Here is a 16,383-nt window from a genome sequence, read left to right on the forward strand (position 1 = left end):
CCTCTAAGGAATGAGTGATTTGAAAACAGCAGCTTGGTGGATAGGCGTCAACATCCTCTTTATAAGTATGGAGAAAATGAAGTTCCTCCTCGGCACCCACCCTGCCCGGAAGCTTTATGAGCAGTGGATATGGCAGGAAGGAGCCCCAGCAAAAGAACAGGACTGATGACTTGCAGTGACAGCAGCTCCTAGACTGGTTGGGGGATCCTTAGACATGTCACTGTGGAAAGTCCCAGAAATCAGTGGGCACTGAGGTACTGACACAATGTAGGTAGAGGTTATCTAGTCATAGAAATTTAGATTATAGCTATTTAAAAAAGTATCCTAAGATGTAATGAGGAACCTAAAAAAGGTATTACCATATGGTCACCACTTATTGTTTTGAATCAAGGATATTTTGGTATTGTATCGTGAGAACAAGATATAGGAAAAAAAACACAAGATGTTCACAGATATTCCATTTTGTGCGAATGTATTTATCAGAACAGCCTCGTTCTCATTGATTGGATTTACAATTAAATGCTGTACACTTGGACTCGGAATTAAATCTATACGTGAAAATTGTTTACCAAATGAATAAAAATAAATGACGATTTATATATTTTTTAAGTACTTATAACATTTCACTTGATCAATAAGTTCCAGTGATTTTTTGTTTGTTTGTTTGAAAAATACACAAAAATGGTAGACAGTGGAACCAGCCAAGGCAGACAATTGTGTTTACCTCTTTTTCTCATCTAATGGTGGTCGTTTTGGCTGTGGCCCTTTAACAGATGCTAATTCTGTAAAAACAGTATTGCTAATTAACCAGAGCAGAAAAACAAACAAACAACAGCAAATCCGATCTAATATAATGACGTGTCACCATCCAGAAGTAAGGTGGTAAATAATGCATATAGACAGGAAAGGGAAAAAAAGAGGGGGAAAGAGATTCAAATAATCAATTGAAAACATAACTAAAGGTCGGCAGTTCTCCCTTCTTTCTTGCTCTCTTTCTGAAAACAGAAAGATTAGATTGATTCAAGCAGATATGCTTTGAAATGCCATAAATGACACCTCATCTGGTGCAGTATTGACAAACTGCCTGAGCGTATCACTGGCATTTTCATTTTACTAGCCCAGCAAGAAGAGTCAGGGAGTGGATTTTTACCTCCCTGCCCGCCTGCCTGTGAATTGCTTAAACACCTTCTGTGTGTGTGTGTGTGAGGGGTTCCACACCGTTACATGCTGGGTTAACAAGGTTCCTTCTCTGGGGCTCCAGTGAATTTCCTCGTCAGATGGATGGGAGAGGCAGTTTGTGACCAGCTGAACTTCATTATTTAGTTTACTGCCGTCTTGTACCAGGAGTGCAACTACCTAGAAATGCTTTATGCCCACACACCCATTTTCTTGGTGGGGGATTTATAGGCCTATTCTGCAAAATCATATCGAGGTGGAGCAGCGACATCATTCTGTGTCTTCAAACAGCCACCCCGCTGCCGCTGATCAGCATTCCTGGGATGGCGATGATTGAAATTTAGCACTTCACGCGACTTAATTGACACACGGATCTGTTAAGCATATGCCCTCACCGCAGGCCTGCCATCTGACGTGCCCATAGGGTGCCCAGAGCCTCACACATGCTTACGTTTTGCTAAAGAAGTAAGGGTTTTTTTTGTTTTTCTTTGCGTTACGTGAACTCTCATTGTTGTGGCCTCTCCCGTTGTGGAGCGCAGGCTCCAGACGTGCAGGCTCAGCGGCCATGGCTCACGGGCCCAGCCGCTCCGCGGCATGTGGGATCTTCCCGGACCGGGGCACGAACCCGTGTCCCCTGCATCGGCAGGCGGACTCTCAACCACTGCGCCACCAGGGAAGCCCACAGCCACCCTTTTTGAGAGAGAGCATGTTGAGGTTCAGAGAAGCTAAGTTACCTGCCCCGTCTGGTACAGCGAGGAGGGCTGGGACCTGTGTCATTGACCTTCCTCTCTCCCAGCCACCTGCTCAGTGGCTGCCTTGCAGGACACGTATCTGACAGCTCTGTTAGCTTTCCTGAAAGTGTTAAGCCCACCAGGATAAGAAATGCCTGGATGGGCAGGTAAGTCTTGCTACTGGCTGAAAGGGAGAAGGTTAGGGAGGGCATCAGGCTTGAGCTGTTTAAGGGGAGGCACAGGCAAACCCTTCCCCAATCTGTGTCAGCGGATGCTGCAACAACTCATTCAATTATGTGAAGTGCCCATTAAAGGAATTCTAAGCCCTCCCTTGGGCCATTTCAGTTCTATGAGATTGTCATTGTTTGAAACTAACCGGGATGTCTTCTTTTGCCTTCAGGTGATTCTCATTTTGACAAAGCTCTACGACTATAACCTGGGGAGCATCACGGAGAGCTCGCTGTGGAGGTAGGGAAGCTGAGCTAATAATTACTGTGTTACTTAAATGTGATGTCCTCGGCTGGCTGCTCACCCCGACCCCCGTTTCCTGGTGGGAAGGTTTCTGGTTCCTCCTCTTTCTTCCTCTGTTTGCTCTTCGTTTCCCTTAGCCATGGGTTGGGGTTTATTTCCAGGAAGGCTGGACCATTCCTTCCTTTTTATAGACCTCTTCTTCTGGTCACAGATCCTTTTGCTAAACGGCTTATTAGGTTGTCTTTATGCGTTTTGGTTCCCATAGTTCTCACTGATCTGTGAGCTTATTGGGGCAGAAACGAAAGAATAAGGATATCTTTGCAGAGGGGATCAGTGTAACCTCTAGGTTTACAGAACCCAGGCAGGCTACCAGGGCAACATTCTTTCACAGCTTCCCTTCCGTGGTTCTGCAGCACAGAGGGGCACACACACACTTACACGGTTGCCTTAATTTCTGGGATTCACACTACTGTGTCACACATATAGAGTGGGCAATTAGTACTTTTTCAAATGAATGAACAAATTCTTCAAGGGCAGACTAACTTATTGGATTTAGCACGAAAGAAGGTCCTCAAATGCCCATGCAGTTATTCTCTTCTCCTTTTTCCTTGGAAACTATACAACATACAACTATACAACTATAACATACAACTATACAACATACAACTATACAACATACAACTATACAACTATAACAACATTCTGTTGTTTTGTTTTGTTTCTTAAAAAAATATTGATTTATCTCACTCCTGATTGGCTCTTCTCCACCAGCCTGTGTCATGGGCCCATGCCCGAACCAATCCCTGAAGTCCAGGAGAGCACGTCCTCTAATTGGTCAGGCCTGGATCACATGATGATCCCTGACCTGGGAGAGGATGGAGACAAACTCTGGAGATGGTATTCACACACGTACACGCATGCACACACAGACTAAGTGAGAGTCGTTATACAGAAAGGTGGGGAGTGGTCTGTGGGCAGACCAAAGCTAGTGAGTGTTGACCACATAAGATCAGTGGGGGGGTTCCATTACCTGTCAGTTCACGTGACCAGGAGAGGCTGCCTCTTGGCTTTCAGTGTCAGTGCTGAGGTCTAGGGAGAAAGACTGCAGTCATCCTGTTTGTGTCAGGTGTCCCCCCCCACCGCCAGTGCAGTCAACAGTGGCTTGGGAGGGAAAGTTGATTTACGTGGAAGCAATTTGGTTTCAGGGCCTGCTTCTTATTGGGGATTGCAGTGGTCATACAAGAGGAGGCTCATAGATTGTATAGACACCCCAAAGCAATCTACCAGGCCTCACAAGAAGATTGTTCATTAAATTTTATTTTCGGCTGATGTCTGTTTTCTATTAGGCTTGACATTGTGTACAAGAAGCCCCACATAAATTGTCCTGTGCTTTAGGAGAACCCTAGTAGATCAAAGAAAAGGCTAGATTCTGTTCTTTTGTTTGTTGTCAGGCATTTCAATTATTGAGCTCTTTCCCCAAGTAGGAGGTCAGTTATGCAGAGTTTCTGTCCCAAGGAAATTTATGTAACTGATTTCAAGTGTGGGAAGTTTGGTAGGAGCCTCAAAAAGTACAGTTCTTTAATACATTAAGGGCCTGACTCCTGCTGTATTGTTTAAATTCAGCACCTATTCATCAGCATCTCTGAGTAAGCTTATGCTTCCTTGGAAAATTTCTCTAATGTATGTGCATAAATGAAAGTAAAAGCCAGCTTTTACTGGGTAGTGCATCTGCCATGTAAAGTGTCGTCGGCATATTAGAAAATTAAAAGATGTGCAGTTCTGTCTCAGTGGGACAGAGGCGGAGCAGCCGTAACTCCCAGCCTGAGTAGTCCTGGGAAGTGCATATTGGAGGGACGTGAGGAACAGCTTGTCCTGGATTGCTGAAGCTCACGCTCAGCATGCTTCTTTCTCTCTGACGGGGCACTGTTACTGATGCCTCAGTCCAGGAAGAGTATTCTTTTCTTACCTTAAGGGAGGGGCTTAGTGAAATAAAAACGGCATCACGTTCCAGTATACCAGACCTCCCTTCTGAGGGAGCAAACTCCATGGGCTTAAGCCTGGGAAAGTGTGGCAAGAATGACCTGCAGACTTTTCCATCTTAGAATCAATTTCACTGGGAGATATATACATACGTGTACACATACACACACACACGTGTATATACACATAATATACACATATGTACAAGTAATGTGTGTGTGTATATATCCATTTATATTTGCTTTTCTAACATACCCACAATAGTCATTTGCCATTTATGTCATGTTCTGCATGTCATATGTGGCAAATGATTCCTGGGGGTGTTCTATGTTATTACAACTGCCCGTTTTAATACTTTGATGGAAGAGTACATGCCTGAAAAGACAATTTAGAAAAGAGGAAAGGAGAAAAAGGAGTATTTAGAATACTTCACAATTGCTTTTCAGGGCTGCATTTTTTGAGTGGCTCATGGTGCCCATATTTGGTCTTTAGGGGACATTTTGGGGGTGTTAACGTAGAGGTGGAGGGGGACAGGCCTGGGTGGGTCAAGGATGGGACCAGGAAGAGAGGTCCTCATGATTCTGCGTTATCTTGAAGGAGACTAGACTGCTAAGTGTTGACTCATTTTCTCCTGTACCAGCTTGTACAATCTTCTCAGGAAACCTGCCTATGCCAGCCGTCGGGGGCTTCTTAGGGGCACAGGCCAGGTTTTAGAGATACTCAGGGCACTCACAGCACTGAATGCAGGACTTAGCACATAGATAATGCTCAGTAAGTATCTGGTTTTGAATAGACCAGTGAATACTACAGTTTTGTCTCTACTGCATGGTCACTAACATATAACTCTCTTTCTCACTCATTTATTCAACAAAGATGAATTGATTAACTCCTCTAGGCCTTATATTGTTCTTATCTAGGGAAGGCAAGTTGGGTGGGTACATAGATCCATAGCACGTAGGTTCTGCCTTCCAGGACTTCATTGTTTAGAGAGACAAAGATCTTTGGACAGTTAAAATGAGAGAGAACTGTACCTACCTGTAACCTGCCTTATGTAATTGTATCGAATAAGATATTTACGCAGCACCCAGAGCTGCCAGATCCCAGGAGTGTTGCTTCTTTACTTTGCTCATGTGTATATTTTCTCTTCTCAACTAGACCTGATGTCCTTAAGTCTAGCTACTGGTTTCATGGTAACGGCAGTGATGCTGTTGCTCATGAAAGTAATGACAACAGTAACAAAAATTAACTTTGATGGAGCGCCCACGATGTGTCAGGCACGATGCTCAGTGCTTGACTTGCATTATTGCATCCTCCCAATACATTTTTACAGTGTGCCAAGGTCACACAATTTGTCAGTAATAGCCCACACACACTTACAGCCATGTTAGTTATAAACTTCAGTCATTTCACTGCTTATTGATCATCCAGAACCCCATCTGTCTTCTGGGGGATCTTGCTGTACATAAGTAAACAACATTTTTATCATATATATATGTATACATGTATGTATGTGTATATATATGATTGTTATATACATATATGTGTATTAAAAATAGGGTTTTCAAAGTGCTATGACATTCTGAGCAGCATTTGCCCTATTCCAGAAAAATACTGGGCAACAGGGAAGTGGCTTCTTGTCCAACAAATAGATACATGCGCTTTTTGATTGAGCTCATATTCTTGACAACTTTTACCGGCTGAGTAGTCCAAAGGGAGCAAGTGGCAAACGTCTCCGGGGTCTTAGAATAGGAGAGAGGCCAAGAAGCAGCTGACCTTGCCGTGATGTTGTAGGGCTTTCAGCCTCACTGAATCCGCAAACCCTGGCTTACAGAGCGAGATGCCGCTGTACCAAATGAATGAGCTTGGGCTCCCAGTTGGTTTGTCATTGATTACACCTTAATCCTGGAGCAGGTTGTTGATTTTGTTTTCGTTTTGTGTTGTCATTCACTCAGGGAGTCAAACTGAGAGGAAAGGGGGATGATCTGACACAGAACAATTAACCACACCTCAACACGTCCTCTACTTTCCAGTGGATTAAGCTGTGAGATTTGGTAGAGCTGGTGATTTTACCATACTGAAGCAAGATAAGCTTAAAGGTTGAGATAAATAAAGTGTCAAAATCTAGATACAGTATCTCTGAGAAGAAATTATAATCTTTTTTCCCTCTGTGCCAGGGTAATCAACATTATGCCGAGAGAGGCTTAGCTGGTGAGGAAGCCCTAGGCAATTCTGGAAGGACTAAAGGTGTACTCTCTCTCTCTCTTTTTTTTTTTATAAGGATTTTATTAGTTTCTGCTTTATAACAAAGTGAATCAGTTATACATATACATCTGTTCCCATATCCCTTTCCTCTTGCGTCTCCCTCCCTCCCACCCTCCCTATCCAACCCCTCCAGGCGGTCACAAAGCACCCAGCTGATCTCCCTGTGCTATGCAGCTGCTTCCCACTAGCTATCTACCTTACATTTGGTAGTGTATATATGTCCATGCCTCTCTCTCGCTTTGTCACAGCTTACCCTTCCCCCTCCCCATATCCTCAAGTCCATTCTCAAGTAGGTCTGTGTCTTTATTCCTGTTTTACCCCTAGGATCTTCATGACTTTTTTTTTTCTTAAATTCCATATATATATGTTAGCATATGGTATTTGTCTCTCTCTTTCTGACTTACTTCACTCTGTATGACAGACTCTAGGTCTATCCACCTCATTACAAATAGCTCAGTTTCATTTCTTTTTATGGCTGAGTAATATTCCATTGTATATATGTGCCACATCTTCTTTATCCATTCATCTGATGGTGGACACTTAGGTTGTTTCCATCTCTGGGCTATTGTGAATAGAGCTGCAGTGAACATTTTGGTACATGTTTCTTTTTGAATTATGGTTTTCTCAGGGTACATGCCTAGTAGTGGGATTGCTGAGTCATATGGTAGTTCTATTTTTAGTTTTTTAAGGAACGTCCATACTGTTCTCCATAGTGGCTGTACCAATTCACATTCCCACCAGCAGTGCAAGAGTGTTCCCTTTTCTCCACACCTTCTCCAGCATTTATTGTTTCTAGATTTTTTTTTTTTTTTTTTTTTTGCGGTATGCGGGCCTCTCACTGTTGTGGCCTCCCCCGTTGCGGAGCACAGGCTCCGGACGCGCAGGCTCAGCGGCCATGGCTCACGGGCCCAGCCGCTCCGCGGCATATGGGATCCTCCCAGACCGGGGCACGAACCCGTATCCCCTGCATCGGCAGGCGGACTCTCAACCACTTGCGCCACCAGGGAGGCCCTGTTTCTAGATTTCTTGATGATGGCCATTCTGACTGGTGTGAGATGATATCTCATTGTAGTTTTGATTTGCATCTCTCTAATGAGTAAAGATGTTGAGCATCCTTTCATGTGTTTGTTGGCAGTCTGTATATCTTCTGTGGAGAAATGTCTGTTTAGGTCTTCTGCACATTTTTGGATTGGGTTGTTTGTTTTTTTTTTGCTATTGAGCTGCATGAGCTGCTTATAAACTTTGGAGATTAATCCTTTGTCCATTGCTTCATTTGCAAATATTTTCTCCCATTCTGAGGGTTGTCTTTTGGTCTTGTTTATGGTTTCCTTAGCTGTGCAAAAGCTTTGAAGTTTCATTAGGTCCCATTTGTTTATTTTTGTTTTTATTTCCATTTCTCTAGGAGGTGGGTCCAAAAGGATCTTGCTGTGATTTATGTCATAGTGTTCTGCCTATGTTTTCCTCTAAGAGTTTGATAGATTCTGGCCTTACATTTAGGTCTTTAATCCATTTTGAGCTTATTTTTGTGTATGGTGTTAGGGAGTGATCTAATTTCATACAGGGACATGTAAAGGTATACTCTCTTAAAGGGACACACAACCTTCAGTGTGTCTGTTGTAGAGCTTGCCTGGCCTGGCTGACTTCTCAAACTCCCTAGTGTCCTATTTTCTGATCCACATGAAATACAAGCTTCTGAACACATCTCCACAATCATGTACTTCTCAAGCTGCAATACCTGCTTTTGTGGGATGAAGGAGCATATAGTTAAAGCAGAGAGAATGGGTTAGGCCATTTGATTCTGCGCTGGGAGCCAGCCCTGTTTCCTTGTCACGGGAGTCACTTTGCTTCTCCTTGGATGTGACACACAGCGATTATCAAGAGAAGCTTCCCAGTGGAGTCTTTGTGGAGAGAATGGCTGTAGAGTGCCTTGAAGCAGCATCTGTGTGGGGTTGGCTTCAGCCAGTACTTTCTGGAGAGCTCAAGGGGTTCAGGCTGACAGAAGCTGACGTGAAGATGGTGACTTTCTGCCAACCCTGTGGGTGATTCCCATTAGCTGGAAGCCTCTCCCTTTCTACTCCTCATCCAGGGGAAAAGCATAGAGTGTCTTGGATAGATTATTAGTCTCAGCTTTGAAGGATGTTGTGTTACACAATCCAGCTTTCAGTCAGCCACAAATACAAGAATAGAGAATGGGGGTAGTCACCCTAAAAAAGAAAAAGAATAAAGCTAGAGTATGAAATTTCCCTGCAGAGGGCTCTTTGTGTTACACAAATCCAGTGATGCTATTCATTCATCCCTGTGTTTGCAAATGTTTAGTGCCTTCCCAGTCTCCCCCAGGAGAGAGCCAAGCTCCCCAGCAGGATCAGGGGGTGCTTTGGATTCTGGATTCCTTTGAGCTTTGTAACTCCCACTCCCATCCCCATATTTGTGTCATGCAGAGATGCTTGTGGGTCCTGGACTTATAAATTCATTTGATTAAATCTTATTATTTTCAAAAAATCAAGAAAAAAAGTATGTTCATAATAATGAACCAAACAATGCAGAGGCAAACAAAAAATGTTAGTAGTCTTTTACTGCCCACACTGATCCAGCTTCCCTGAGTTCAGTGATGTTAAGAGTTTTGTGTGATTCTGTCCATATCGTTATGACCCAACTCAAAAATACCAACACATGTATACGTCTGTGGACCACTTTTTTATTTGTTTGAGAAAGTAGGAGAAACTGTTCGTAGGACTCTGACAACCTGTTATTTTCACTTAACAATGAGTTATGGGTGTCTGTCCAGATGAATACACTAAGAAAAATGGGTCAGGTTTATAAGCATCAAATAGTATGGATGTTGTATACTGAATTTAACAACTGCATCCTTAATTAAGTTATGTAGTGCTTCTTTTGAGCCAGGAAGTGTTTTCAGTGCTTTTTATCCTCATAACAACCCTATAAAATAGGCACTACTAGTATCCCAGGTTTACATATGAGAGAAGTGAGGCTTAGAAACATTAAGGCTTAAAAATTAATGTGCCCCGGGCTTCGCTTGTGGCACAGTGGTTGAGAGTCCGCCTGCCGATGCAGCGTCACGGGTTTGTGCCCCGGTCCAGGAAGATCCCACATGCCGCAGAGCGGTTGGGCCCGTGAGCCATGGCCGCTGAGCCTGCGCGTCAGGATCCTATGCCCCACAACCCGAGAGGCCACAGCAGTGAGAGGCCCGCGTACCGCCAAAAAAAAAAAAAAATTAATGTGCCCAATGTTCATATAGTCAGTAAGTGTCAGAGATGGATCCTGAGTGTGTTCTGTTAACTCCAAGCTACACTACTTCTCCATGACCTTTTTATTGGATCATTATCTAATTTCTACAATATTTGATATTTAATATAGTGCTTCAATAAACATGTTTGTAAACATGTTGTTACATTTTTGGTAATTTTCTCTGTGTAAAGTACACTAGAGTCCTAAAGGGGATATTGCTGTATCAAAACCAAATGCATTTATAATGTTAATAGATACCTGAGATTACTGTCCAAGATAGTTAGGATAATTCATATACCCACAAGCAATAACAGACTGTATATTTCCCAGTGATTTCACTAGCACTGGGTATTTTCTTTTTTTTTTTCTTTTTTTTTTTTTTTGCGGTATGCGGGCCTCTCACTGTTGTGGCCTCCCCCGTTGCGGAGCACAGGCTCCGGACGCGCAGGCTCCGGACGCGCAGGCTCAGCGGCCATGGCTCACGGGCCCAGCCGCTCCGCGGCATATGGGATCCTCCCAGACCGGGGCACGAACCCGTATCCCCTGCATCGGCAGGCGGACTCTCAACCACTTGCGCCACCAGGGAGGCCCTCTTTTTTTTTTTTTAAACATCTTTACTGGAGTATAATTGCTTTACATTGTTGTGTTAGTTTCTGCTTTATAACAAGGTGAATCAGCTATACATATACATATATCCCCGTATCTCCTCCCTCTTGCATCTCCCTCCCACCCTCCCTATCCCACCCCTCTGGGTGGTCACAAAACACCAAGCTGATCTCCCTGTGCTATGCGGCTGCTTCCCACTAGCTAGCTATTTTACATTTGGTAGGGTATATATGTCCATGCCACTCTCTCATTTCATCTCAGCTTATCCTTCCCCCTTGCCCTGTCCTCAAGTCCATTCTCTATGTCTGTGTCTTTATTCCTGTCCTGTCACTAGGTTCTTCAGAACTTTTTTTTTTTTTTAGGTTCCATATGTATGTGTTAGCATATGGTATTTGTTTTTCTCTTTCTGACTTACTTCACTCTGTATGACAGTCTCTAGGTCCATCCACCTCACTACAAATAACTCAATTTTGTTTCTTTTTATGGCTGAGTAATATTCCATTGTATATATGTGCCACATCTTCTTTATCCATTCATCTGTCGATGGACACTTAGGTTGCTTCCATGTCCTGGCTATTGTAAATAGAGATTCAATGAACATTGAGGTACATGACTCTTTTTGGTTTTCTCAAGGTATGTGCCCAGTAGTGGGATTGCTGGGTCATATGGTAGTTTTATTTTTAGTTTTTTAATGAACCTCGATGCTATTCTCCATAGTGGCTGTATCAACTTACATTCCCACCAAGAGTTCAAGAGGGTTCTCTTTTCTCCACACCCTCTCCAGCGTTTACTGTTTGTAGATTTTTTGATGATGGCCATTCTGACTGGTGTGAGGTGATACCTCACTGTGGTTTTGATTTGCATTTCTCTAATGATTAGTGATGTTGAGTATCCTTTCATGTGTTTGTTGGCAATCTGTATATCTTCTTTGGAGAAATATCTATTTAGGTCTTCAGCCCATTTTTGGATTGGGTTGTTTGTTTTTTTGAAATTGAGCTGCATGAGCTGCTTGTAAATTTTGGAGATTAATCCTTTGTCCGTTGCTTCATTTGCAAATATTTTCTCCTATTCTGAGGGTTGTCTTTTCGTCTTGTTTATGTTTTCTTTGCTGTGCAAAAGCTTTGAAGTTTCATTAGATCCCATTTGTTTATTTTTGTTTTTATTTCCATTTCTCTAGGAGGTGGGTCATAAAGGATCTTGCTGTGATTTATGTCACAGAGTGTTCTGCTTATGTTTTCTGCTAAGACCTTACATTTAGGTCTTTAATCCATTTTGAGTTTATTTTTGTGTATGGTGTTAGGAAGTGTTCTAATTTCATTCTTTTACATGTAGCTGTCCAGTTTTCCCAGTACCACTTATTGAAGAGGCTGTCTTTTCTCCACTGTATATTCTTGCCTCCTTTATCAAAGATAAGGTGACCATATGTGTGTGGGTTTATCTCTGGGGTTTCTATCCTGTTCCATTGATCTGTATTTCTGTTTTTGTGAGAGTACCATACTGTCTTGATTAGTGTAGCTTTGTAGTATAGTCTGAAGCCAGGGAGCCTGATTCCTCCAGCTCTGTTTTTCTTTCTCACGATTGCTTTGGTTATTTGGGGTCTTTGTGTTTCCATACAAATTGTGAAGTTTTTTGTTCTAGTTCTGTGAAAAATGCCAGTGGTAGTTCGATAGGGATTGCATTGAATCTGTAGATTGCTTTGGGTAGTAGAGTCATTTTCACAATATTGATTCTTCCAATCCAGGAACATGGTATATCTCTCCATCTATTTGTATCATCTTTAATTTCTTTAATCAGTGTCTTATAATTTTCTGCATACAGGTCTTTTGTCTCCTTAGGTAGGTTTATTCCTAGATATTTTATTCTTTTTGTTGCAGTGGTAAATGGGAGTGTTTTCTTAATTTCACTTTCAGATTTTTCATCATTAGTATATCAGAATGCCAGAGATTTCTGTGCATTAATTTTGTATCCTGGTACTTTAAAAAATTCATTGATTAGCTCTAGTAGTTTTCTGGTAGCATCCTTAGGATTCTGTATGTGTAGTATTGTGTCATCTGCAAAGAGTGACAAAGAAGCTTTACTTCTTATTTTCCGATTTGGATTCCTTTTATTTCTTTTTCTTCTCTGATTGCTGTGGCTAAAACTTCCAAAACTATGTTGAATAATGGTGGTGATAGTGGTCAACCTTATCTTATTCCTGATCTTAGTGGAAATGCTTTCAGTTTTTCACCATTGAGGATGATGTTGGCTGTGGGTTTGTCATATATGGCCTTTATTATGTTGAGGAAAGTTCTCTGTATGCCTACTTTCTGGATGGTTTTTTATCATAAATGTGTGTTGAATTTTGTCAAATCTTTCACTGCATCTATTGAGATGATCATATGGTTTTTCTCCTTCAATTTGTTAATATGGTGTATCACATTGATTGATTTGTGTATATTGAAAAATCCTTGCATTCCTGGGATAAACCGCACTTTATCATAGTGTATGATCCTTTTAATGTGCTGCTGGATTCTGCTTGCTAGTACTTTGTTGAGGATTTTTGCATCTATGTTCATCAGTGATATTGGCCTGTAGTTTTCTTTCTTTGTGACATCTTTGTCTGGTTTTGGTATCAGCATGATGGTGGCCTCGTAGAATGAGTTTGGGAGTGTTCCTCCCTCTGCTATATTTTGGAAGAGTTTGAGAATAATGGGTGTTAGCTCTTCTCTAAATGTTTGATAGAATTCGCCTGTGAAGCCATCTGGTCCTGGGCTTTTGTTTGTTGGAATTTTTTTTTTTTTTGTGTGGTATGTGGGCCTCTCACTGCTGTGGCCTCTCCCGTTGTGGAGCACAGGCTCCAGACGCACAGGCTTAGCAGCCATGGCTCACAGGCCACCCGCTCCACGGCATTTGTGATCCTCCTGGACCAGGGCACGAACATGCATCCCCTGCATTGGCAGGCGGACTCTCAACCACTGCGCCACCTGGGAAGCCTTGTTGGAAGATTTTTAATCACAGTTTCAATTTCAGTGTTTGTGATTGGTCTGTTTATATTTTCTATTTCTTCCTGATTTAGTCTCGGAAGGTTGAGCTTTTCTAAGAATTTGACCATTTCTTCCAGGTTGTCCATTTTATTGCCATATAGTTACTTGTAATCTCTCGTGATCCTTTGTATTTCTGCAGTGTTAGTTGTTACTTCTCCTTTTCCATTTCTAATTCTGTTGATTTGAGTCTTCTCCTTTTTTCTTGATGAGTCTGGCTAGTGGTTTATCAATTTTGCTTATCTTCTCAAAGAACCAGCTCTTAGTTGTGTCCATCTTTGCTGTTGTTTCCTTCATTTCTTTTTCATTTATTTCTTATCTGATCTTTATGATTTTTTTCCTTCTGCTATCTTTGGGGTTTTTTTGTTGTTGTTGTTGTTCTTTCTCTAATTGCTTTAGGTGTTAGGTTAGGTTGTTTAAGATTTTTCTTGTTTCTTGAGGTAGGATTGTATTGCTATAAACTTCCCTCTTAGAAGCTGCATCCCAAAGGTGTTGGGTCATTGTGTTTCCATTGTCATTTGTTTTATAGGTATTTTTTTATTTCCTTTTTGATTTCTTCAGTGATCTCTTGATTATTTAGTAGTGTGTTGTGTAACCTTCATGTGTTTGTATTTTTAACAATTTTTTTCCTGTAATGGATATCTAGTCTCATAGCATTGTGGTCAGAAAAGATACTTGATATGATTTCAATTTTCTTAACTTTACCAAGGCTTGCTTTGTGACCCAAGATATGATCTATCCTGGAGAATGATCCATGAGAAAGAAAAACATAAAGTAAAATAAAATAAAGTTATTAAAATAAAAAATAATTATTAAAAATAAAATATTAAAAAGTAATAAGGAAAAGAAAGAAATAAGAAAGCAACCAAACCAAAAAACAAATCCACCGATGATAACAAGCACTGAAAGCTATATTAAAAAAAAAAAAAATGGACAGACGGGATCCTAGGACAAATGGTAAAAGCAAAGCTATACAGACAAAGTCACTCAAAGAAACATACACATACACTCTCACAAAAAGAGAAAAAGGAAAAAAAATACATATATATATATATATTAAATAAAAGGAAGAGAGTGACCAAATCAATAAACAAATCTACCAATGATAATAAACTCTAAATATTAAACTAAGATCAAACATAAAACCAGAAACAAATTTGATGCAGAAAGCAAACTCCAACTCTACAATTGCTCCCAAAGTCCACTGCCTCAATTTTGGGATGATTTGTTGTCTATTCAGGTATTCCACAGATGCAGGGTACATCAAGTTGATTGTCGAGATTTAATCTGCTGCTCCTGATGCTGCTGGGAGAAATTTCCCTTTCTCTTCTTTGTTCACACAGCTCCTGGGGTTCAGCTTTGGATTTGGCTCCGCCTCTGCATGTAGATCTCCTGAGGGCGTCTGTTCTTCGCTCAGATGGGACGGGGTTAAAGTAGCAGCTGATTAGGGGTCTCTGGCTCACTCAGGCTCAGGGGGAGCGAGTGGTACGGAATACACGGCGAGCCTGCGGCGGCAGAGTCCAGAGTGATGTTGTAGCAGCCTGAGGTGCGTCGTGTGTTCTCCCGGGGAAGTTGTCCCTGCATCATGGTACACTGGCAGTGGCGGGCTGCACAGGCTCCTGGCAGGGGAGGTGTGGATAGTGACCTGTGCTTTCACACAAGCTTTTTGGTGGCTGCAGCAGCAGCCTTAGTGTTTCATGCCCGTCTCTGGGGTCCGTGCTGATAGCTGCAGCTCACGCCCGTCTCTGGAGCTCATTTAGGCAGTGCTCTGAATCCCCTCTCCTCGCACACCCCGAAACAATGGTCTCTTGCCTCTTCGGCAGCTCCAGACTTTTTCCTGGACTCCCTCCCGGCTAGCTGTGGCTCACTAGCCCCCTTCAGGCTGTCTTCACGCAGCCAACCCCAGTCCTCTCTCTGGGCTCTGACCTCCGAAGCCCGAGCCTCAGCTCCCAGCCCCCACCTGCCCCAGCAGGTGAGCAGATCAGCAGCGATCCTCTGTGCGGGAATCTCTCTGCTTTGCCCTCTGCACCCCTGTTGCTGTGCTCTCCTCCATGGCTCGGAAGCTTCCCCCCCGCCACCCCCCATCTCCGCCAGTGATGGGGCTTCCTTGTGTGGGGGAACTTTTCCTCCTTCACAGCTCCCTCCCTGAGGTGCAGGTCCCGTCCCTGTTCTTTTGTCTCTGCTTTTTTTTTTTTTTTTCTTTTGCCCTACCCAGGTACGTGGAGAGTTTCTTGCCTTTTGGGAGGTCTGAGGTCTTCTGCCAGCGTTCAGTAGGTGTTCTGTAGGAGTTGTTCCACACATAGATGTATTTCTGATGTATTTGTGGGGAGGAAGGTGATCTCCACGTCTTACTCCTCCGCCATCTTGAAGGTCTCTGGTATTTTCAATACTTAAAATTTTGCTAGTCTGTTGAGTGAAAATGATGTCTTGATCACAGTGTTTTAGGGGGCATTTCCCTGACTACCAGTGATACTGAGCATCTTTTTATATGTTTATTGGTCCGTGGCAATGTTTAACCATTTTCCCCACCTCCCCTTTCCCACTAAGCAAAGGTAATTGTTCCGTCCTCAGTAATCCTGTAGTGTATTATGTATCTTCATCTTATAATAGTTGTCAGATGTATATTTATTTGGTTCAGTTTAACAAATAACTACTTGTCCCCATTTCTGTGGCAGGCGCTGTGCTAGGTGGACACTGGAAATATAGGTGTGAGTAAGTAATTGCTCCTTCCCTACAAAGACTCAAAACCTAGTGAAAGGGCAGACACTCAGTGGGTGACTATACAAGTGTGGCAAATGCAGTGTAAAAGTTATGCACAAGTTCTTGTCCATGTTCATCTATTTCCATACCAGCTTGGAAACTCAAACACTGTGATCTTCTCTTAGTTATTT

At 42.4% G+C, this 16,383-nt stretch overlaps 1 protein-coding gene across 7 annotated transcripts in view; it reads left to right on the top strand.

Annotated features, from left to right (window-relative positions):
• SORCS1 (sortilin related VPS10 domain containing receptor 1) overlaps positions 1-16,383 on the top strand; it is a 572,111-nt gene that overhangs the window by 195,663 nt on the left and 360,065 nt on the right. For all 7 annotated transcript variants that reach the window (XM_060099829.1, XM_060099837.1, XM_060099849.1 and 4 more), the window contains exon 2: positions 2,308-2,375. In XM_060099829.1, coding sequence (XP_059955812.1) covers positions 2,308-2,375 — 68 coding nt within the window. The remainder of the gene's footprint in view (positions 1-2,307; positions 2,376-16,383) is intronic.

This window comes from Mesoplodon densirostris, chromosome 1, assembly GCF_025265405.1.
Source record: "Mesoplodon densirostris isolate mMesDen1 chromosome 1, mMesDen1 primary haplotype, whole genome shotgun sequence".
In the NCBI taxonomy this organism is placed as follows: Eukaryota; Metazoa; Chordata; class Mammalia; order Artiodactyla; family Ziphiidae; genus Mesoplodon; species Mesoplodon densirostris.